Source organism: Tachysurus fulvidraco, chromosome 8, assembly GCF_022655615.1.
Source record: "Tachysurus fulvidraco isolate hzauxx_2018 chromosome 8, HZAU_PFXX_2.0, whole genome shotgun sequence".
NCBI classification, from domain to species: Eukaryota; Metazoa; Chordata; class Actinopteri; order Siluriformes; family Bagridae; genus Tachysurus; species Tachysurus fulvidraco.
Genome location: NC_062525.1, coordinates 17008278 through 17031462, shown reverse-complemented (window position 1 = coordinate 17031462; position 23185 = coordinate 17008278). Strand labels below are relative to the sequence as shown.

Here is a 23185-nt window from a genome sequence, read left to right as displayed (position 1 = left end):
ATCCCTCTGCTAATTGTGGTGTAAACTGTAGTTGCAATGAAAACATCCGAGAAGTCTTTTGTTCCCCTTTGTAATAAAATTAACTAGACACCATAAGTATATTCAAGTCTAAGGACAAATGCTAATAGTATTAGTGAATGAACAGGGGTGAGGCATAGCAAGAAACATGGAACATGGCTAGAGTTCATGGAATTTTTTATGGCACGAGTGTGAAATGATTGTTTAACAAACTATCTAGTTGTATGAGCAATTTATGAGTACAGTAATACAGCATAATTACAGTATAGCTAATTTATTTCTGTATTGTAAAATGTATGATAAAACTGCAAATTTAGAGCGTTTCCTTTGGAATGAAACAAGATACAGAATTTGTAGTATTTATAATAGATGGGTTAAATCTTTCACTCAGAAGCTTTTATGTACTTTGTCATACAATAAGGCATCAAATCGGTACATTGTTCAAAGAATCAAGTTGAGGCATGTGAATAAGTATGAGAGAGTAAAGAAGAAAGAAAGAAAGAAAGAAAGAAAGAAAGAAAGAAAGAAAGAAAGAAAGAAAGAAAGAAAGAAAGAAAGAAAGAATCCAGGTAGGTCAGCATCAATCAACTCCCACAGCACTCTCCCACATAGCAATCGTCTCAGCCAGGCAAGGCCAATCTCTCATAGTGTAGGCACACACAATGCTTTTAAAGCAGTCTGTCATAAGCTCTGCACTCAAATAACACCCACTCACAGTATCCACTACTGGGAGAAGGTAGAATTTGTGCTGCAGGCTGTGTAAAGTGGCCTGCGGTGAAAAAAGCATCAGCCGTGCCCCTGCTGCTCCTTGATGCTCTTTTTAGAGAGGAGAGCAGCAGAGCAAAAGCTGGCATTCTGAAACTGAAGGCCATTGCTGTGTGGTGAGAAAGAGAGGGGACACCATATGGTACTGCTTACAGGCACATGGACATTTTCAGAGATGAACAGCTTAGGACTTATATAAGGAAGTAACATAGTAGAAGCCTCAAGGTGTATTGTGTATGATTTAGACAGGCTTGGATAGAAATCTGATACTAACATGGCAAAATGTTGTCAAAATGGTCCCAGTTCAGCATTAGCCAGCCACTGATACAACATATAATGTATGTACATGTATAAAAGAGGCAGCCTGGCATAGTGAGTCATATACAGTAGATCTGTAGGGTTTATACTGGTTTGACAAAGACAGGTATCTTGTGCCTTGTTTATGTACTCCCTGCTTTTTAAAACGCATATCACTGACACATATTTATATTCCGATTTTTCCTTTCTTACTAGTACCTATACACTTCATGGGCATCACAGTGGTATAGCATGTAGTGTCCCACCTCACGGCTCCGCAATAATATTTTTTATATTGATAAAAAGCTTTGGCAGGACATTTCTTCCTCTGTTCCTGTGTGTTCCTCTGTTTTCAGTAGACTACACATTTTCAACTCTCTGTCAACAGTTAGAATTGTTATAGAGGATTTTGCTCTGAGTTTGAATTACTGTCTGTGTGGAGCCTCTTGGTATGCTGGTTATGCTAAATTCCCCTATGTATGGGGTGTGTGTGTGTGTGTGTGTGTGTGTGTGTGTGTGTGTGTGTGTGTGTGTGTGTGTGTGTGTGTGTGTGTGTGTGTGTGTGTGTGTGTGTGTGTGTGTGTGTGTGTGTGAGTGTGTGTGTGAGTGTGTGTGAGTGTGTGTGAGTGTGTGAGTGTGTGTGTGTGTGTGTGTGTGGTGTTAGTGTGTGTGTAGTGTGTGTGAGTGTGTGTGTGTGTGTGTGTGTTTGTGTGTGTGTGTGTGTGTGTTGTGTGGTGTGGGTGTGTGTGTGTTAGTGTTGTGTGTGTGTGTGTGTGTGTGTGTGCATGTGTGTTTTAGTGAGTGTGTGGTCTGTGTGCGAGTGTGTGTGGTGTGTGTGTGTGTGTGTGAGTGAGTGTATGTGTGTTTGAGTGTATGTGAGTGTGTATTTGCGTGCGTGTGTGCGTGTGTTTGTATGTGTGAGTGTGTGTGTGGTGTGTGAGTGTGTGTGTGTGTGTGTGTGTGTGTGTGTGTGTGTGTGTGTGTGTGTGTGTGTGTGTGTGTGTGTGTGTGTGTGTGTGTGTGTGTGTGTGTGTGTGTGTGTGTGTGTGTGTGTGTGTGTGTGTGTGTAAAGTAATGCACACTGGGGTGTTGCAGTTTGCATTGGTGAATGTGTGCTAGACAAAAGGGTCAGCAACTTATTTGCTAATTGCAACTAATTTGGAACTAATTAACTTTAACACACCTGTAAAAACCCATAATCCAAATTTAAGAGTATCATTACAACAGCATGCATGTAGGGAAGTAAATGTGTCTAATTACAACAATTAACTATTGGATTTGACTTTGTTGCTTTGCAAGTTCTCTATTTCCATTTTCTCTGAACAATAACATGGCCAATGTGAAACATAAGGTGTCTGTCACATTCTAGGGAAACGTTAGACAGCTAAAGTTGGTCATACTGTAATTTTCAGCCAATGGCAGCTGATTTAAACCATTGCAGAAGTGTACATGAGCTTGGACAAACAAAAGTGGATCCGGAAGACTGTAATTTTGCAAGCTTAGGTGGACATGTAGTGGGGTTAGTGTAAGCTTATTAAATATAACAAGGCTTGTAAGGAATATCCGGTGCCTTATAATTCATTCATTGCTTTTTATTACATTTCTTATTACATCCCTTGATTTATAAACCAATCAATATAAAATCTATAAATGCACTGCTATCTGTTTAAAGAATAGCAATTCAGTACTAAACAATTAACAGTTATTTCTGACCCTCTGACATGTTTTAATATATTTGATATGTGTATCAATGTACTCAATACATTTTACCATCTTACTTTCAAAAACTCAGAATTCAGAATTCAGTAATATATGAATACATCAAATATATATTCAGTGAGGTTTTTTATTTGTCTTTTGATTTTTTTGCATCACATGGGGAGTAAAAAAGTATTTTATTTTTACTATTTGTAATAAGCATGTTGACAATGAAAACTAAGTTTTAATCAGTCACAGAGACAACTGCACACTTCTGCATTATTTACATTGCTTTTTTGCTGATACTGCTGAAAGTGAATGCTTTTTAAGAGAATTATTCTCCCCTGCAAATATATAGAATGTCTGGACAGGAAAATATTTCATGGTACATATCTGATCTCTCTTCCCAACCCCCCTCCCCCGTGTTAAGCATTCAAATTAATAAAGTTATTAATAATAAAAATTAGATTTCATATACTGGCATGGGACACAGTGGGTGAAAATCCCAAGAGATCAGGAACTTAACCTAAAGCCAATCTATCTGGCACCAACCAATAAGCCACAGTTAAAGCTGCAGAGATAATTTTCCCCATACTGATATTTTGGTGTGAACATTAACTGCAGCTCTTTCCTGTACAGTATGTGCATCATTGTATGCATAGTGCTACCAAGATTGTAATGCGAGATTGGCTGATTGGCAATTTGCCTAGGAGCAGACACGGGAAAAATATTGTCAAAGACTCCGCACAGCATACAACTGTGAAACAGTGTAAATCCATACAGCGTATTTCACCTAATCTGGTTATCAAAGATGTGAAGGACAATGTCCTGTTGAAGAAGTGTGCGTTATTTGCATTTGCATACTATTTATTTAAAAGATGGTGAAATTCAAAACCTACTAAGTAAGGGTACAAGCATGTATCAGTAAGGTAGTATATAATTTAAGTATCAAGCTGTTTAGCAGAGACCTTAGTAATTAAAAACCACCAATTATATCACATATCCACAAATAGCTTTCTTAAAGAACAGAAATGAACAGAAATCAAAGAAAATACGAATAAAGGTGCCCAATATGGGACCACTTTTCCACAAAGCAGTCAGTTGAACAACTGCTAAAATAAAGTATTAATTTATCCAGTAGTAAAATAAGTAAATGATTTTCTGCCTCTATGTTCTAATCAACATATTTACCACTATCTCACCCATGCTCTTTTCCTCCTTTCAGACACCATTTCCCCTGAATATGTCATTATTAACTGCAGAACCATCAAATCGGGAAATGTTTCCTAGCTGGATAATTGACATTTTAATTGACAAAAATAACTGAGACGTGTTCTCTTTATCTGCACTGTATTTTCAGCAGAAAAGCCAAAGGATCTTAACTTCTGCTGACTCAAATGCCAAGGTATTCTGCAGAAGGGCAATAAGCAGCAGAGTGCAGATAAAGAATTCAAAATGATCTGTCATACATTATGGATGAACATAAGAAGCACTATGTTTAGTCTTATATTTTCACAATTCCTCAGAACAGAGTTGAGAAATATTGCATAATGTTGAAATAGTGCAAAATGCTGAGATCAAGGATGGGATTTATTACGTTTAGTGCTTTGAGGATTGGACGACCATGCTCTCTTCAGTGATGCAACATATGGTAACTGTCTTTTTTTTTAAAACAAAATGCCCACCCCTCAAGATTTACTCAAGAGAAAACATTAAACCTAACGCATGTATGAATAACAAGAAACATGTATCATTTCCTATAGAAGCATTTGTAGATTATGCATCTGGTTGCTCCAGAGCTTCATATTCATACACGGCCAAGCTTAGATGATATCTGAAGGCATGAATAAGGAAAATTAAGTGATGTCTGTTTGTATGTTTGACTTGTAAATGTTATAAACTCAGAGCAGATTCACACAAACATAGCCCAATGCTACAGTTGATCAAGTGTACAGCAGAGGGCAGTACAGGAACAGTGCAGAATGAGAGAGCATCCAAAAAGTTTTAGAGATGTCAATTCTATTGTACTGAGAGCATCTTTAATCAAAGAGCTGTAGCATATATGTACTTATACTGTACCTCCTGCAGAATCAGAAAGAAATATGATAAATAATTGCTGTGTTAATATATTATACTGTGTTATTATATTATGCTCGGTTGAACTCTAGACTGTAACATGAACATTTTATAGCATCATGTAAATGTTATTTTTTAACAGTTTCAACCACATTGTAAGGAGATTCTCTTCCACTGCTATATACTATATATTAGAGTATTTATTCTCTATTCATACTTGACAGCTAGGTTGCTGTGTCTGTGTGCAAGCAGGTTTTAGCTCTGCGAGCTATGCGAACAGCCCTTGTGTGTGTTCTGTCTTTGGCCTTTGACATCCAGTGACTGAGATTACAGGAAGAAGGTTAGGGCTTATTATATGTAAAGCAGTCAGACAGGTATGTTAGCCTAAACAAGTACGAGTGTGATCTATTAAACATCATAAAACGTTTATGTTTTGCATGTTTTGATCCAGCTTGATGTCACATCTTAAATTAGAGAAGGAGCTTAAAACTATCAGCAATTGCTTCTCAGGAAAGAATCGAATTCATTTAAATTCATTTAATTCTTGGTTTGTTTTTACTTCTTGCTTTTTTGTTTGTTTTGTTTTTATCTTATTTTATTTGTTGTTGTTTGTTTGTTTTGTATTACAGTGTAGTAAATTGTCCTTCACTTATTTATCCCGTTATTCATAGAGAATTATTCTACATCTTTAAACTTCTACCTACATGTGAAATATTATTGGTGAAGTACAGTATAATGACATAAACATTCCAATGAAATGCATGTAAGCTTTCTAATTTAGTTTCAGATACATGAATATTAAAAAAGTGGTCCTAAGATGAACATCTAAAAGGCAGGTTAATATTTCAGCAAATTCCTAGAAGTGCTTCTGCATCTGCAATTTGGTGATGTGTTTGTGGTATTTGAAAGTCAGTACAAACAGCAGACCAAAGGGATAAAAGGCAACAAACAGCAGAAGGATCAAAGCTTAGACCTCAAAGTGGTCTTGGCCACTAAATTAGTCTGGGGAAAGAAGATAGCTCAGTAATAGCATGGTTCATTACTTTCAGCATGCTCAATCATTCATAGTAACTTCCAATAATACCTTTGGATATTTGATTTGCATGCCACTTCTTGTGATCTGAAAATATTTTTTTTAAGTATTCAAATTATCACGTACATACATAAGTTCTCAATTTAAATTGTTTTATAATGTGTTTTTAAGTGGATACCGAAGGTGAAATTTAGCCCTAAATTTTTTCACAGATCTCTATTGCTATTTCTGGGTGATTGATGGTTAATATAGAATCTGCATTCTTGAAGAAATTTACAACTTTACAACAATAGCTTTTTTATATTATATTAGGAATGTGTCAATCATGGACCAAAAATGCCTCAGATATGATGTGTTTATCATTATTAAGGCTCAGGCAACCAGGAGACAGTTATATAACATTGTTATTGAAATGTAGAAAAACAATATTGCCAAAAGGGAAGTTTAATGATTTGGTATACAGCATACTGTAATTCACTGACTGTTGGACTGTCAGCTAAGTATTTCTTTTTAGGTAAATGTGAGAGAAAAGTCATTTTAAGATTGTTCATTACATGATCAGCAGCAGTCAAATACTTGATTAAAGATATTTAACCCACACACAAAACCACACAAGTTTCGAACCAAATTTTCACAATGTTTTCGACCACTTAGAAAAAGGAATGGATGCTGCAGAAACACTGCTAACCCTCAAGCAAGGTAAATTATCTGCTGCTGACTTTTCATTAACAATTTTGCCCCTGGCTGCAGGGAGTAGATGAAACAAATCTTGTTAAAAATCATGTTTCGGCAAGGCCTCAATGATGTGCTCCAAGCCAAGAAGGCCTGCAAAGACAATACTCTGACAATTAACCAGTTCAGCCAGCTTGCTAATCATACAGCCTACCTGATTGGTGCCTGTAAGCCACAACACTCTGAACAATCTTCTACAGTCATTCTTATCTGGGAATGAAATTGAGCCAATGAAATTGGCTCATACAATTCTCTTCTTAGGAGAAAGTAAATGCTGTAAGCACTTAAGCCTGTGTTTACACTGTGGGAGTAAGATACATCTTTGTGTCTCCTGCTCTCTAGAACCAGAGAATAAGCATTATAACCTGATATAACCACAATTTTAGCTGCCGGTAGAGTTATCTGTGTGCTATGAGTCTCGTGTCTTTGTTGATTCAGTTGCAGCTGTGTACTTTTCCCCCTTGGAGTCTCAGAAAACTTTAGAGAGACTTAAGGACCGGTTTCTGTGTACAGGGATGAACTCTGGGATTTAGCAATCCTGCAGTCTGTGCCCCCAGTGCCAGCAGACAGTGCCTCAGAAACCTGCACCCACACTCCAATCCCACTGCCAATGATTGACGTCTCATCTTGTGTGTAGGCATGGACCTCATTGGGCCTGGGGACACAAATACATCCTGGTGATCATGAACTACTCTGTCAGGTACCCACAAGGCAGTCCCACTTCAAAAGGCCAACTCCTGCAACATCACGAGGTAACTGATGCTGCTGTTCAGCCATGTGGGGATACCAAAGGACATCCTCACAGATCAATGTATGCTTTTACATCTCAGCTAATGGTGGACCTGTGTCATATTTTGCAGTTTAAACACCTGAGGATGTCTGTCTACCACCCGCAGTTTTTTTTTTCCCTTCACTGTTTCATCACTTTGTAAATAAAAACTTGCACGTTTTTTACCCATCCTGTGTTATCCTGCGTGTTTGCGCTCGCCTTGCAGCCGCAACATGCCACTTCATTTATCACAGACTTACCATCGATTATCATCAGCCAGTCCCAGTAGAATAGCTATATGGTTTTCTTGCTGGCAGAGGCATATACCACGCAAATGCTAATTTAAAGGTTGAGCTAAAATTGTTATTTTAAAAGAAATCAGAGAAAAAGCGAACTGAGCCCTATTATGTAGTGATGGGTGTGAATGCCACTTCTGAACTTTTAAAAAAGATCTGCATTAAAAAATGTCTCATAGGAAACACTGCTGTTTTCAACTTTGAGAACCAGTGTCAAGACTTGAATAAATGATACAGTGACTGAACATGTGTCCAATTTAGCGTTTACATACTTCTCTTTTTGTTTGTGTTGGTGTTGGCAGGCTGGTCCATTCTATTGGCAGGCAAAGCTGTTACACTCTTTTTTTGCCAATTACAAATGAGTTTGCTTATTACAAATTGGGGAACACAATAGGCTGTGGATCTGAATGAATGTTGTTAGTCAGAGGTACATTTTGACCTGTAATATTACTGAACCTGAACTTGTGATTTTGAAGATTGATTTTGAAATACAGAAATAGGCATCTCCAATCTCTGGCAGAAGAACACAGCCAGTGTTGGTGAAAAACTTGGCTAAAATTGACAGGAACTGTCTCAAAACATTGCTGCAATATGCATTTGACAGGATTTCTGTCAGGATTTTATTAAGGAGAGTGGAAGCATAAACAAGTTGCACACAGAAATAAGACATGCAACTATTTTTGTCTGTGCAACTGATTTTGTCCAACTATATTCTTGTAAAAATATATGCTATATGGCCACAAGTATGTGGTCACCTGACCATGCGGGTATTCCTCAAGATATTGCCACAAAATCAAAACAAAAACGATTGTCTAGAATGTCTTTCTATGGTGTAGCATGAAGATATCATTTTATTGGAAGTAAGATACCTATTCAAAACCTGCTCTCTTTAGATATTGCAAATGTTCAGGAAGCATGGAAGTGGCCTACACAGAGCTCTGCCCTTAACCCCACTAAATATCTTTGAGATGAACTGAAACATAGACTGTACCCCATGTCATGCAACACATTTTGTAGCTTAATGGGCAAATCCCCACAGCCACACTCCATAATCTAGTGGAAAGCCCAAAGTAAGGGAGTAAATCCAGAATGGGGTGTTTTAAAAGCACAGATCCATTCATTTTGATGTTGACTTAATGCTATGAAAAGATTTCTATAAAAACAAACAAGTTAGACCATAGATAATTTTTTATATATCACCCTGAACCGTTGGCACTATAACTGGAGTGTTGTAGACTAAACACTTTTAGGCAAACATGAAACTTAAACTGGTTCATCCAACTCCTAATCATTAAGTTTCAAATATATACGTTTCCAAATTGTACCCATATTTATTCTCTATTTATTCTAAATCTAATGAATTGATTTAAACAGAAATAGTTTTCCATAGGATTATACTTATTTGTTTCAACATATGTGTTTCATTAAATACCTTTTGCTGCATTATAGAAATAAAGGACAAGAATCAAATAATCATGTTTTTTATCTTTCATACTGCATTTTAATGTGAGGAAGTGTAAGGACTATGGGCACAATTCACTGCCAGTCCACCAGAGGGGTGCCTGCAGGGGATTGGTAGTCCTTGTTTAATGTCATGTGATTGTGTTTACCTGTCTGTTTTTAATACCTGCCCTTTCGTGTCAGTCACTGTCGAGGCATTGTCTGCTGTTCGGTCTGCCAGGTTGTGTTGTGTTGTGTGTCCATGTCTCATTTCCATTGTTATGTTTCATGTATTGTTTTGTGCATGAATTTCTGTTATTAAACAAGGACCTGGTTTTAATCCTGTGTATGGGTCTGAGCTGCTGAAACTGCTGTATGTGACAGAAAAGCTTTATCATTTAGAATGTATTTCTTGAATGTAAATTTTTTTTAAAGCTGCTTTTTGACAATGTCCATTGTCAAAATCACCATAAAAATAAAGTATATTTTTATTTAAATTAATTAAATGAAGTATGTGGTACTCTTGTTATATTTATTATGATCTTACCAAGCATTAAAACAAATTTTGAAACATATCGTTTGTTAAAATTATATAACAATGACTAGATTATAGTTTTAAAGTACATGTGATCTTTGGAAGAAATGCTATGACTTACTAAATGTCACAATTAAGCAATAAGTGTTATCAGGAGCCATGAAAAAGTGATTACACTACTGGCAACACAAGTGACAAAACATACATTAAGTTCATTTACATTCAAGTTTCACAGGACAACAACACATCTGCAACAAATACAATGTGAGACTGGCAAGTGAGCACAAAGTCTTAGATATTCTTAAGAAGTACACATCACAAAAAGAGATGCAGCAGTAGATATTAACACAACATATAATGTAGACTCATCTTCATCCTCTACATGCATGGCTCAGCTGTGCTGTTTTCCCAGCTGCTTGAGCTGATAGGCAATAGGTTATAGGTCATTTTACTATGGCATAGCTGCTCTATAGAGGACACACTCGGCTTTCCGATAGAGGAAGTTTCATGGAGCCTCCATTTTCATTCTGGTTCTGCTCTTCTTCTTCATCATCCTCAACAGTCTTCTCCAGGTTGCACATGGTCATGGGCACATGGGCAGCAATGGAGGACATCTCTCCCAAGTGACTTTCTGTTCGTGTGACTGGCCCTTTTTCGGAGGTAGGGTTCATATGGGATGAATCGATGCTGGTGCCATTGCCTTTAAACATCTGAATCAGGCACTTTCTGAACTGAGAAATGAGAAAAGACACAAGGACTGAATTAGCAAAGAATCTTCACATCAAAGAGGCTTGTTTGCTAGGAAACAACTTAGAAATAGGTTGTATACAGTTTGTGCTTTATGAACTATTAGTTAGAGATCATTCTATCTACACTCCCCTTTGAAAGTATTCGAACAGCAAGGACAATTCTTCCATTTGAGATTAAAAGATGAATATAAGACCATAGATCAGAATTTTAGCTTTCATTTCCTAATATTTATATCATGATGTGTAAAACAACTTTGAAAGCAGAGAACCCACGTTTAGATGAGCCTGGAATATGTTTCTAAGAGATGGATTACAACCACAATAGAGGGTCTAGATCCCACTTTGTCCAGACCAAAGATCATTTAACCAAAATAATATTTATATTTAAAAAAAAAAAAAAAGATGAAAATTTCAAATGAGCTAAAGGTTATAGATTTTCTAATGACTTTATTCATTTGTACAATTTCAGTGCTTTCAGGTTAGAGCTTTTACAGTAGGTGCTGAACATGCCTAGAATAAATTTATATGAGAATCCATCACCACAGAGACTTCACTACCTTCATCTTACTAACAATGGGTCTGCATTTTAGAAAATGTTGAATTATTATCTTAACCTAGTAACTGGATTGAGCTACTGAAAATTCTCAGTTGACTGGTAATAGGTGAAACGGACAGCTAAAAAGAAATCAATAACAATCCTTTGGCCACAAGCCTGATTCCACAGGTATGAGTCAAACACTGTGATTAAACAGTAATAATTTTACCACCTCATCAGGGGTGAATGTCTTCATTATTAAATAACAAGTACTGTCACCAAGACTATTTCCTAGTTATTTTATAAGAAACATCAATACGTATATATTAAACAACATGCATTTATCTAATCAGCTAATCATGGCAACAGTACAATGTATAAAATTATGCAGATACAGTTTAGGAGCTTCAAATCATGTTCACATCAAACATCAGAATGAAGATAAAGTCTGATATCTGTGGCTTAGATCCTAGTTGCATGCTTAGTAAGACTAGTGTGGAGAAGTCTGTTGTGAGGATTTTCATTTACTGTATTCTAGGCCACTCTGTAATTATGAATGGAGTCATAAACTACAACCTTTACTGCCACTTGAAACCTTTCATATTAGTTCTGTGCATGGAAACACAGAAAGGGGAAGTTTCCAGATTAGTGTGAGTTGCCAAGAAGGATTCAGTAGCTCATACAATCACTGTGGTGGGCAGAAAGGTATCTCAGCATGGAAAAAACAAAGAACTTTGAGGTGGATGGGTTACAATAGCAAAAGACGACATCAGGTTCCACTCCTGTCAGCCAAGAACCTGACATCTCAGATACAGACTCAGTCAAACTAGATATTTACACTTTGGGAGGACAGATTAAGTCAGAGAGATCGCAATTTTCCCCATGTTAAAGTTTGAGGTGAGCATTTCCTGAAGCTTTTGACCTGCATCTACATGCTTTTATGCACGGTTCTGCTGCCACATGATTGATTGATTTATTTATTCATTGATTAATTGATTCATTGAATAATTGATTAATTGATTCATTGATTCATTGATTCATTGATTCAATGATTCGTTGATTAAATGAATATTCAATTAATCGATTAATTGGTAAATTGATTAATCAGATAACTTTGTGAATGTGCAGGTGTTCATGTGTTTCTTATAAAGTAGACAGTAAATGTATACTATATAGGTTCTTATAATAAAGACAGAATATCAATATAGTAAACCTATCTGCAATTAAATATTTTAGACTGGTCTATTTATTCGGATTATAAATAAATAAATAAATCTGTAATTCATTTAGGGTCCTGCTTCACATAATCACCCACATCTGCTTTATGCTTCCCATTTATTGATAAAACTTAAACATTAGACTTTTTACTCACACTCATTATGTGCACATAAGCATGAACTGTGAGTCAACAGAAGTACATGGCAATAGCCAACAGTGAAGGCATACCTTCTTGTTCATGAACACATAAATGACCGGATTGTACACAGCTGCAGTCTTTGCGAAGAAGGCTGGTGCTGCTGCAAGGCGAGGGTCAATACTAATGGTTGGATAGGCAGTGACAATGATAGAGAACGCTGCATAAGGTGTCCAGGCTACCATATAGGCAATTATCATTACGATGACCATCCGTGCCACAGCTTGATCTGGTTTCCGAGCGTTCCCTAGTTTTCCATGAGCGTTGGATACCTGGAAGAGCATATATATTATTATTTTTATGGGTGTACACTTGAAGTGGGGTATAAATAAATCTGTAAAAATGTATTAGTGTCCTAGAACAACCAAAACACCCACCTTTCTGAGTTTCTGCATGAGTTTGCCATAGGAGACAATGATTACTCCAAGTGGAAGGATAAAGCAGGTGACAAAGAAGGTGATTATGTAAGTATGGTCATTGAAGTCTCTTGAGTACCTTAATGATGAAAACATAAACTCAGAACTCAATTTCTCTTCTGATATAACATTTCACAATTAACTGTACACAGGTACCAGATACTGAGCCATGCCAGTATGGTTCAGTGGAAGTTATAGCTTACTTCCTTCCATTTCTGAGAATTATTTCTTCCGAGAAATAGTGTGACAAACAGCAACCTGAAACCTGACCTTCATCATTATAAATCAAAATAGTGTTAACAGCTTTCAAATATTTTAAATGATTTGAATTTATTGTTAGTTAAAGGCACTTAGAGTTATTTTCTTTAACTGATAAATAAAAAAACATTCAATGAAGCTTTGAGCTTTATGAAAAATAGGTTTGTTTTATGTGGCACGATTATAAAGAATTACAGAAACAACTTTGTTTTACTCAGATTAGACAATACTATTTTCATTTCTCAATTTTTCAGCCTGTAACATTTGTTAGTGTGAGAGTGTTAAAATCAGTTTGCAAATTTCATTCATGCTCCTAATAGAACGCATGACATTAATAGAAGGAATAAAATCAAATATGAATTTAATTTTAAACTTTGACATTTTTCATCTAGATTTTGAGATTTCTATAAAGCAGCTTTGAGACAGTGTCCATTGTTAAAAGTGAAATACAAATAAATTTAAATTGAATAGAAGGAGGAGAGTTACCAGTTTGGTTCACAAGTGGTGCCAATCTTGCTAACCGTGTAGCTGTTCCACCCAAACACTGGAGGAATAGTACAGATAAATGAGAACGTCCAGACGAACAGAAGACCCAATGCTGCATGTTTTACTCCCAAACGGACATTTTCCAAAGGGCGACAGATCACAAAGAAACGCTCAAATGCCAGGATTGCCAAAGACCAGAGAGCCACAATCCCTACAAGGCAAAAAGTTTGTTACATCTTTGCTAGTCATATATGCAAAAGAAGCCTTAAGACATTAATATAAACTACATAATTATGCAAAAAGTAAAGTTTATGGTAAGGTTTTGATTGAATGCCTTTTCTAATAGAATAAATAGAAAAATAAACTATATCATTCTTATTTGTTCTAAATGTTTTCATGAGACCAGGTTACAGTTATTATGGCGTGGGTTATTATTAAGACACATACAAGACCAAGAGAAGAATCTTTATAACTTCATGTTGACAACAGTCTTAATAGTCATTGTTCTTTGGATGGTCAAAGGTGATTTACATGGAACTTTTTAACTGGAAACCCTCTTTGGTAGAAATCTTAATCTTTTGTGTAAGGTGAAAATGTTGTACTTAAGGTCTAATTGCACTTTTAAGGTACAATAGATGAGAAGAAAGTGAAAAGAAAATGCCCAGTTTAGTAGCTACTTGAGTGTGTAAGTTGACTCCACTTTGCGTAAATTTACCTCATTGTTATAAACAATTTAAACTCATTAAAGGTTCGTTTATTAGACTCAATAGTGTTAGATCTTCGACTCAAGCCAACCTTTATTCAGTGTGCTGTACATCTTAAATATTTCCTCTAAGAAAGTTACTAAAAGTGCTTAAACTACTTCTACACGCTCTCTCGGCATCATAAACAGCGCTGGAATTCAGACTCACCGAAAAAAGTCACAGCGAATCCCTCCAGGACGCACGCCCACCTTCCCAGGAAGAAGTAACCTCGCGCGTTGGTCAGGAAACTGATTGTGCCTCCAACCAGCGACAAGCAGAAGTCAGCCACAGATAAGTTGACAATAATGTAATTCAGTGGCTGTCTCAGCTGTTTAAATTTATAGGTTACTAGCATAACTGTGGAGTTTTCTGCCAACGAGAGGGAAGTCACTGCAAACATCATGCACGAAATTAACGTGTAGTTCCAGGGCGCAACCGACTGGAGCGGACCGGAGAAGGGATCCCGAGGCGTCGCCACATCTGGAGCGTCGGTGTTTGACCCGCCGTTAACGGAAGGCACTGCGTCCATGATGGCGACAGGGGTAGACATCTGTGCAAAGAAGACAGAGAAATGTCAATATATTGTTCACAAATGACAGACAGGAACCTGAAAAACTCCATCTGAAGTCTACAGGTGTCTCACTTTTGCGCAGGACATTTGACTTTAGTTCACTTCATTTGTTAAAATAGAAACGTTTACAAGAAAAAGAGCCTACCAAAGTCTATAGACTACAAGGATCCGTAAGAAAGAGAAGTAAATGAAGGACAGAGCTCAGAGCATCATCTCCTCCTCACTGTTCGCCTGCTCTGTCTTTATATAGGGACTCTGAGCAGCCATTTCCACACCAGGCTGTGTGATAAAGGGTTTAGTTTTCCCCAAATCATCACCTTAAAAACCTATATGATATTTTTTACACCGAAAAAAATTAAAAGGAGGGAGAAACAGCCTGCTAAAGCTTATCTGTAATCATCAATAACCTGTGTTTTGATTTGAAATGAATGTAAAATCATTAAATGCAATTCATTCAAATGTATTTAGATTTTTCCTCACATTATTTAAAAGATCTTTAAATAGTTTCACTGTGTGAAGGCCAGCAGATGTCTGTGAAGATCTGGATTTTGTACTAATTGTAATTCATGCTTATTTTAGATTACTGTAATAATGTTGTACTGCTCAATCATTTTGTAGAAATTCTAGTTCTAAATAACAAATATATATTTCTGCAGTATAAACCTAAACCAGATCTTGCAGAAATATAACATTGTCTGCTACCCTTTATTCCACGGTCTGTAGATTCCCAATGGGACTTTGGATCTATTTTGCCTTTAATCAGGATCACAAGTTTAATTAATTTGAGTAGAGTCCAGACTGGAGTTCTTTCAGAGGATGAATTAAGTAGGTAAATACAAACAGATGATTCTATCTATCTATCTATCTATCTATCTATCTATATATCTATCTATCTATCTATCTATCTATCTATCTATCTATCTATCTATCTATCTATCTATCTATCTATCTATCTATCTATCTATCCATCTATCTATCTATCTATCTATCTATCTATCTATCTATCTATCTATCTATCTATCTATCTATCTGTCTGTCTGTCTGTCTGTCTGTCTGTCTGTCTGTCTGTCTGTCTGTCTGTCTGTCTGTCTACAGTTTCCTATGAAAGTACTTTAACAGCAAAGCCAGTTCTTTTGTTTTTTCTATCAAATGTATATGTTTAAGATCAAAACATGGAGACGATAGAATATAATTTCAGCCTTTATTATATACTCCTGATAATTGCAACTTGACATGACAAACCAATGACTTAAACCATTAGCAAAGCACCAAATTTGTTTTGAATAATATTCTCTTAAGAAACGAGTGTGTTTAAACGAAAGATGTCAAGTTTAAAGTTGTTTTACAAATCTACATGTAAAGATCAATCTATTGATCTGTCTGCGTGTGTATTTTGGGATAAGTTTTTCTGAATATGTCTTTATATCTGTGATCGTTTAAAAATTTCTCTCTGGTCTGTCTGCTAGTGGCTTTAGATGATGAGTCTCATTTTGCTTGTTTGCAGCTTTTTAATCAAATATCATGTTAAAAAGCCATCTGATGTTTAGCAGTCAACCAGGGCCCTCATTTATATAAATGTTTGCAGACTCTTTCAAATGCTTAGTAGCTGTGGCATTAAAAAGGGCTGTCTCCTGCTGAGCAGTAATTCTCATTTACACCAGGACTTCTTATCAGAGTCCAGACCGTACCTAACAACCTTTGGGTCACAGGTTGCATATCATCTGACTGGCCCTCTCTAAGTCGCCGTATAAGCATAGGTTGGAAAGATCAGTTCCAACTAGACTAACAAATGACCAAATGCAAAATCAGAGAATAAAGCAGGATGGACAAGGTTTAAAAAATCCTAAAAATGGATAAACAGTCATTACACTGGAATCTGAAAGGCATAGTAAAGTACTAAAGAGTAAAGAGAATTAACTATGTAGATATGTTTTATGTATGGTGGTGCTGAGGAGAGTCTGAAATAAAATGCATGTCTGTTTCAGGACCAAATAATTCACTTTCTTAAATACTGTAGTTTTCATTGTGTCTTTTACGACATACAATATATGACATATTTTAAGTTATCTAGGATCTTTAGTCAAATAGGGAGGCTCAGTCTGTGTATATACAGTGATCATCTGGCAACCTTTTCCACCAAAGCATCTGATTGTACACAATCCTTAATGGCTTCAGCTTTGAAAATGCCTTCTACAAAGGTGAGAAATGTCATTCCTCCTAGCAAATAAACCAAAGATTAAAATTTCTTAGCATTTGAACTCCTTATGGCACAAAATGTGATGAGCTCAGCTGTTTTGCTGGAAGCTTCTTGATCATTTGATGGAGGCAGATCACACTAGGTATTGGGCAGCCATCCTCACAAGGTCAGCATCTGCCCCATTCCATCTGCCTACTTGTGCCTAAAGCCTTTATTTCTCATCGCAGTCTCACTCCTAAAGGCCACAGCAGTGTTTGCTCGTTCATGCTGAATAACCAATAGCCCATTGACAGTGGTGTGAGCTTCACCAGATGTCATGGATATGTCATAAATTATCTGGCAACCCTCTGCCAATCTGATTTAAAGACACACGGATAATAGCAGAAACCTTGAATCAATGGACAAAAAATATTGCAGAATAGATTATTTATTTGATTTCAAAGTGGTATAACTCATTTAAAACAGGGACATGAGATTAACAAATACATCAATGAACAATGAACACCTTCACTAGTATTATTGATAGAATGATGGCAGAAGAGAAGCCTAGCTTTAGAAGTAATTTTTTTTATCCTGGTTGGTTTGGAACATGGTGCAGATTCACGACAGTGTCTTTATTTATCTGTGTAGCAAGTAAAAATGTATTTAATTATCATTTACCATTAAATCTGTTGCTAATACAGTGAGGCAATGTCAGATAAAATAAGTTCCTTGTTTGGAAGAACAATATCTATTGAGTCATATCAATACAGACAATTAATGTATGTTTTAAGCTGTCCATGCGTTTTCTTGCTTCAATAAATATAAACAGGGTAAAAAATATATATTTTGTCAATAGTACAAAACATAATCCAAGAGCCCAGAACATACAGCAGGCTACAGATATTAACTAAACAGCATATTTTATTACATAAAATAAAATTTGAAAGATGAGCTACAAAAACATGCATTTAGAAATACAAACATAATGATCTATAGTTTAATTTCACACTCATTTACTACCACCGTGTTTGTCACTGAAAATTCAATGCAGAAAGTTACAAGTTACAAACCTGCGCACATGCATACTATGAATAAAAAGCTGGTATGCTGGCAAGTAAACTGATGTTTAGGCAGTTTTGCTTCTGTTTGACTGATACTATTTTTCTTCATCCAAGGCTGTATCTATAGTTGATATATGCAGATCTGTGCGAATGAACTCCATCCATCTTAGAGTGAACATCTGGCTACAGAGAACCTTGAATTCTTATAGATCTCCCTCCTGTATAAGTAGATGGCAGCAGAGAACATGTGGATTGTTTGTAAAACTTATCTTTAAGGTCTTCATTTCATATAAATGCTTTTATACAAAATAGTGTAGTGTGATTTTTCTTAACTGTTATTACAAGTGGTTTATGGAGGGACTTTTAAATGTAAGGAAATTTGCTGTGTTAAATCCCATAAATCTTTTCCAGACCCAAAACCTGTGCAGTCTATTTTACAAAGGAAATCAAACTCAATACATTTCATTTCACACAATGTCCATCATATCATATACACCAAAAATAACACATTTTATTGTTTTGGTTTTTTAGCCTGGTGAGACAATGGTGACATACTGCCACCAAGTGGCTTAATGTGTCTCTGCACCTCCACAGAGCTCAGAGTTCTCAAGTTTCAGTTCTGCTTGATCACAGCAGAGTTTAGTTTATTCTATTATCTAATGCCGATGTTTGTTGATTATATTTACTTAGTCATCCAGAGCCATAACAGCCTTTAAAACAAACAAACAAACAAACAAATAAATAAACTGTTATATGGAAATAATAACCTAAGGCCAGTGAGGACTGGTGACAGAAATAAGTGTAATAATTTTTATGAAGAAATGACAACAAATGTAGTCACTCTAATCCATTACACAATTATATACACTTGTAATAGTTAAAAGAACAGAGGATTAAATAATCCCAAACCTAAATAGGGAGAGCAAACATAATCAAGAGCCCAGTTATTTATATGCTAATGCACAAGCATTTTGTAAATATAAACCATAAATGTAAATTAAAAACATACAGATGTGTTCTTTGGTCAAATTCCCAAAAAGATTAACATGAGTATGCATTTTATAGTATAAAATTACAGGAAGAAGTAAAAATGTTATACATATGTACACTTACTGGACAGCTGACTCAAAGATTAAAAAGGAAGCATACAATCTAAAAGAACAATTAGATCAATTACAATTAGAATTAATCAAGTATGGAGACAAATGTGCAGATCAGGTTTACATGGTATTTACAGTTACATTACCATTTTATAATTAATTTTAACTAGAACACTGGTTCTCAAGTATTTAGTCTCGGTTGTGGCATGAAACTTAAAATGCATTTGCTAATTTGATCATTGCATTCAGCTCTAAACCATGATGTTATGCTTTGTTAGTCATGCACGCATACTCTGTTCCCCTTTAAAATAAAAACAGATTTTCAAGCAAATCGTAAGACATCTCATCATAATCCAAAGCGTGTATCACTCCAGATGAAATACTCAGAAGTGAAGATCATTTTATGGATTTAATACAGATTAATACGTTTAATCAAGACACATTTCTTGGTTTTGTAAGGAAGGACACATTCCTTCCAATTCTATTTATTTCAGACAGGTTTTATGTTATTCAAACAGGTTCCAATATTTCATGCTAATGTTTATATCATATATCATATCAATATGATGGTAGTTTTATATTTCATTGTTTGTTGATGTAGAACATAGCAGTCTTCTGTAGCTTTAAATCTGAGCAGACTAAGATCCTAAAGCTTGCTTATACAAAAAAAGATCTTTGCCTTGCCACTCGTCATTCAACGGTTGACATCTTCTATGCAGATAGACTGATCGCATTTAGTAAAAAAGTTGTTCTCATGGATATGGACATTTATATGGGAAAGTCAATAACTAACACATAACTGATACAACTACTACTGTTACTATGGTTATTGTTAGAGTAGCATCGATAAAGAAGGAGTAAGAGAGTTCAAGAGCTTTGTTTGCATTTAATGAGAGTTATACAAAAGACTATCGTTTAAATTGGGAATTCAAATGTATATAAGGAGCAAAATGTTGGCTCAGTGCAAAAGGTTAATGAAAGCCATTTCTTCTATCGTGTCATGTCATCAGTAAACGTAGAGCTGATCAAGTCTTCTGTGCTTTCATCGTCTGAAACGGAGAGGCAGGACGGTCAAGAAAAGATAAACAAAACACAGAGGAAGAAGTGAGATCGAAAGTGTATGCTTCAAGACAAAATGTTTAAGCAAGCAGGCCGACCTTTCATGCGCAGATACATAAAAAAATCCATGAGGGCTTGGAGATATGGCTCATCTGTAGCAGATTCAAAAGACAACGATGCAATTATTGGCAAATATAACACTTCAATGCTAAGGTTTTTTTTTTGTTTGTTTTTTTTTTACCTAAAAGATAAATGTTCATACTGCTCATAATATAATCTGTATTTGTGTGAGTTCAGATAAATGTACATTAAGGACAGGTTCTCACTATATGAAGGCTGATGTGTTGGCAGGATGAAGTTCTCTGTGCTGTCCCTCTTGCCAACACTGCCTCCATGTCGTACAGTAAGAGTTCTGTGTGCATCTGGATGTGGTGATTTAGGCGAATCAAGTGCTAATTAACAAAGTAATAACCAATGCATTCATGTAAATACAAAAAAATCCTTCTGCAGTACAGTGTGTACATCACTTACATGGTCCAAGTAGATATCCAGCACTATTCAGTGTCCATCCTCTTTTCTCTAAACCCTGAAAATGTGTAGATATATATATAGATGTATAATGATCTATAACTTTGTGTTTGAAGAAAAAGTAGTTTACACTAAAGGTTATTAATTAAAATAGTTGGAGTTATAAATGTACCCTAAGGGTCATCCCATGGGTCCGTGACAGTTGAGAGGACAGGATACACAAAGAGACACAAAGCAGAATATAGCTCATCTGCATCTGCAGAAAGAAATACAGCATTTTGTCACTGTGTTAGAAACTTATTTTCAAACTATTTTCTATTTTTTTTAAAAAACAGAAATATTGAAATATATAAATGCCATATATGTTTATATGTATCCCATGCTGAACAGGATGTCAGATAAATACATACACATCGGTAAATCATCAGTATAAAGTTTCTATACAAGATTCCATTAATGAAGATGTATTAAGATTTATTCTCAGTTTAGGATGTTTGTTAGAACAGAAAAGTGCCAAAAAATAACAGCACTAGAATTTACATCGTACAGTTTACAATGTAAACATAAGATTATTTTCATCTTTTGCTTAGTGTATATTAACTTAAACAGAATTATTAATAATCTTTAAGCAGCTAAATCAAAAGAAAAAGGTAAACCCCATATTGAATAAAATGTGACAATCATCAATAAAATCTATTATTTGTAATAATATATCATTAAAATAAAGTCATGCTTACCTTTTTAAAGTGATCTCTACTTCCAATCAAATAAAAATATCAGAGTTAAAATCCTTGTTGCAAGACAAGTGGGAGAGGATCTCACTTTTAGTTATGTGTGTAATTTATATCAGGACAGGTGGATCTTGGTAGTAAATGAGTAAATGTACTTGTGAAGTGATTGTCTGGGGTAGTGAACGTCTGCCTTTTATATACCCTGGGACATGTACCACATTACCATAATGAAAATCTATTAGTATGGATCTCGTTTAACGTAATTGGTGGTGTAATTACAGAGAACGGAACATGAGGGTGGAGGGGGAGTGATGTGACGAAATTAATTTCACACGCATGGAAAGGGAGAGTAAATAGTGGAACAGTGTGTGTGTGAGAGAGAGAGAGAGAGAGAGAGAGAGAGAGAGAGAGAGAGAGAGAGAGAGAGAGAGAGAGAGAGAGAGAGAGAGAGAGAGAGAGAGAGAGAGCATAATAACTCCATACAAATACACAAAGAATGAAATAGCTCACATTTATATTACTGTAAAGCTTAAAGGGCTTGAAAAAAACAACAATTGTAAATATTTTTGATGTTTATTGAAATTTGTTTATTGTATTTATTCTGATGCTTGGATAGATTGATGAACAGATAGTTTGATAAAAGTATTGATAAAATCCACACTACAGCACAGTGTGCAACTATGTACACAGTATCCACAGTAGAGCAACTAAATAAAGCAAGGTTTAATAATATTTTGTAAGCTTAAGAGTGTTCACTGTAACAGTTAGACACCACTGAGCATCCCATCACAACCTGATACACTAATGCTGTTCCCATACAGCACAACTAAAATCCATTTCATTCCATGATGCTGTCCTTCGGTGTAATGGCTGTACCTTGCCCCAGATATAATTGCCGCACCTACTGCCCCTACAATCCATTAGCAAAGGGGCCCTTGAACAATCTGTCTAATTACAGGCCACTAATTGTACCACACAATGCTTCAGTTGTACCGTAAAAGGGCCTTCAATACGGCCTTTTCCATCATCTCTCTCCTCATGGGAGCTTTGATTTTAACCTTTTGTGGGCTCACACGGCATCATTTTTACTTCCCTGCATATCTGTGATTCACATAGTACATTATTATCTCTGCACCTCCTTAATCATTATGTTCCAGGTACAAACTGAAATCAAGAGCAGTTAAATGAAAATAGATCACTCTATAAATGTCTAGTGTTTAGTGTTTCATTTACTATACATGACATTTACTATATCGTGACATGGGTGCTGTCGTGTTAGTGTTGTGCTCGTGTGTAAAAATGGTTGCATGAGTAAAGCTCTAAAACATCCAAATCGAAACAATCATTATAAATCATATGTGCATAGTGTAAAACAAGTGACGTTTTCCCACACAGTCAAAAGATGATGTTTGATCAAGTCTGATATTAATGTTTGATGACTGACTATAATTTTCCACATTATGTGCCTCTGATATTTGGTGACATCTGATGACGTTTTTTCAATACATACAATCTGTACTCAATTCTTGTGTTCAAATAATAATGATATTATGAAAGTAAATGATTAAGATTTTAAATAATATTATTAAGATATTAAAAATAAATATTTCATACATTTATGTATCTACATAGCAGTTAGGAACACTGAATTTAGGACTGATGTAAGAAAAAACAGTGTGTCTCCTACTAACTTTTA

At 35.7% G+C, this 23185-nt stretch overlaps 2 protein-coding genes across 5 annotated transcripts; both read right to left on the bottom strand.

Moving 5' to 3' along the window:
* Positions 1-9731: 9731 nt before the first annotated feature.
* On the bottom strand, positions 9732-15097 carry valopb (vertebrate ancient long opsin b). Its single transcript, XM_047817639.1, has 6 exons — positions 14977-15097; positions 14429-14810; positions 13518-13728; positions 12735-12852; positions 12390-12629; positions 9732-10390 (listed from the first exon to the last, which is right to left on the bottom strand). The coding sequence occupies exons 2-6, from the start codon at positions 14808-14810 to the stop codon at positions 10127-10129; spliced, it is 1215 nt and encodes a 404-aa protein (XP_047673595.1). The 5' UTR covers positions 14977-15097; the 3' UTR covers positions 9732-10126.
* Positions 15098-17439: 2342 nt separating this feature from the next.
* Positions 17440-21859, bottom strand: gall (galanin-like). Of its 4 annotated transcripts, none has more exons than XR_007143725.1 (7): positions 21496-21859; positions 20931-21014; positions 20762-20816; positions 20557-20682; positions 20329-20382; positions 19185-20220; positions 17440-18289 (listed from the first exon to the last, which is right to left on the bottom strand). XR_007143725.1 is itself a non-coding variant. In XM_027140661.2 (6 exons), the coding sequence occupies exons 2-6, from the start codon at positions 21012-21014 to the stop codon at positions 20162-20164; spliced, it is 378 nt and encodes a 125-aa protein (XP_026996462.1). In that variant the 5' UTR covers positions 21496-21859; the 3' UTR covers positions 17440-20161. The 4 variants fall into 4 exon arrangements, 2 of the variants coding, with proteins under 2 accessions (XP_026996462.1, XP_026996463.1); XR_007143724.1 differs by having other exon boundaries at positions 17440-19223; positions 19318-20220; XM_027140661.2 differs by having other exon boundaries at positions 17440-20220.
* Positions 21860-23185: the final 1326 nt, after the last annotated feature.

Excerpts from the sequence above, each read along its gene's own strand:
- valopb (XM_047817639.1), bottom strand. The coding sequence starts at position 14,810 with ATGTCTACCCCTGTCGCCATCATGGACGCAGTGCCTTCCGTTAACGGC. Across the intron at positions 13,729-14,428 it reads ATTCGCTGTGACTTTTTTCG|GGATTGTGGCTCTCTGGTCT; the intron begins GTGAGTCTGAAT and ends TTTGCCTTGTAG. Across the intron at positions 12,630-12,734 it reads TCATGCAGAAACTCAGAAAG|GTATCCAACGCTCATGGAAA; the intron begins GTGGGTGTTTTG and ends ATGCTCTTCCAG.
- gall (XM_027140661.2), bottom strand. The coding sequence starts at position 21,014 with ATGCAGATGAGCTATATTCTGCTTTGTGTCTCTTTGTGTATCCTGTCC. Across the intron at positions 20,817-20,930 it reads CCCATGGGATGACCCTTAGG|GGTTTAGAGAAAAGAGGATG; the intron begins GTACATTTATAA and ends ACACATTTTCAG. Across the intron at positions 20,683-20,761 it reads TGGATATCTACTTGGACCAT|CACTTGATTCGCCTAAATCA; the intron begins GTAAGTGATGTA and ends TTTGTTAATTAG.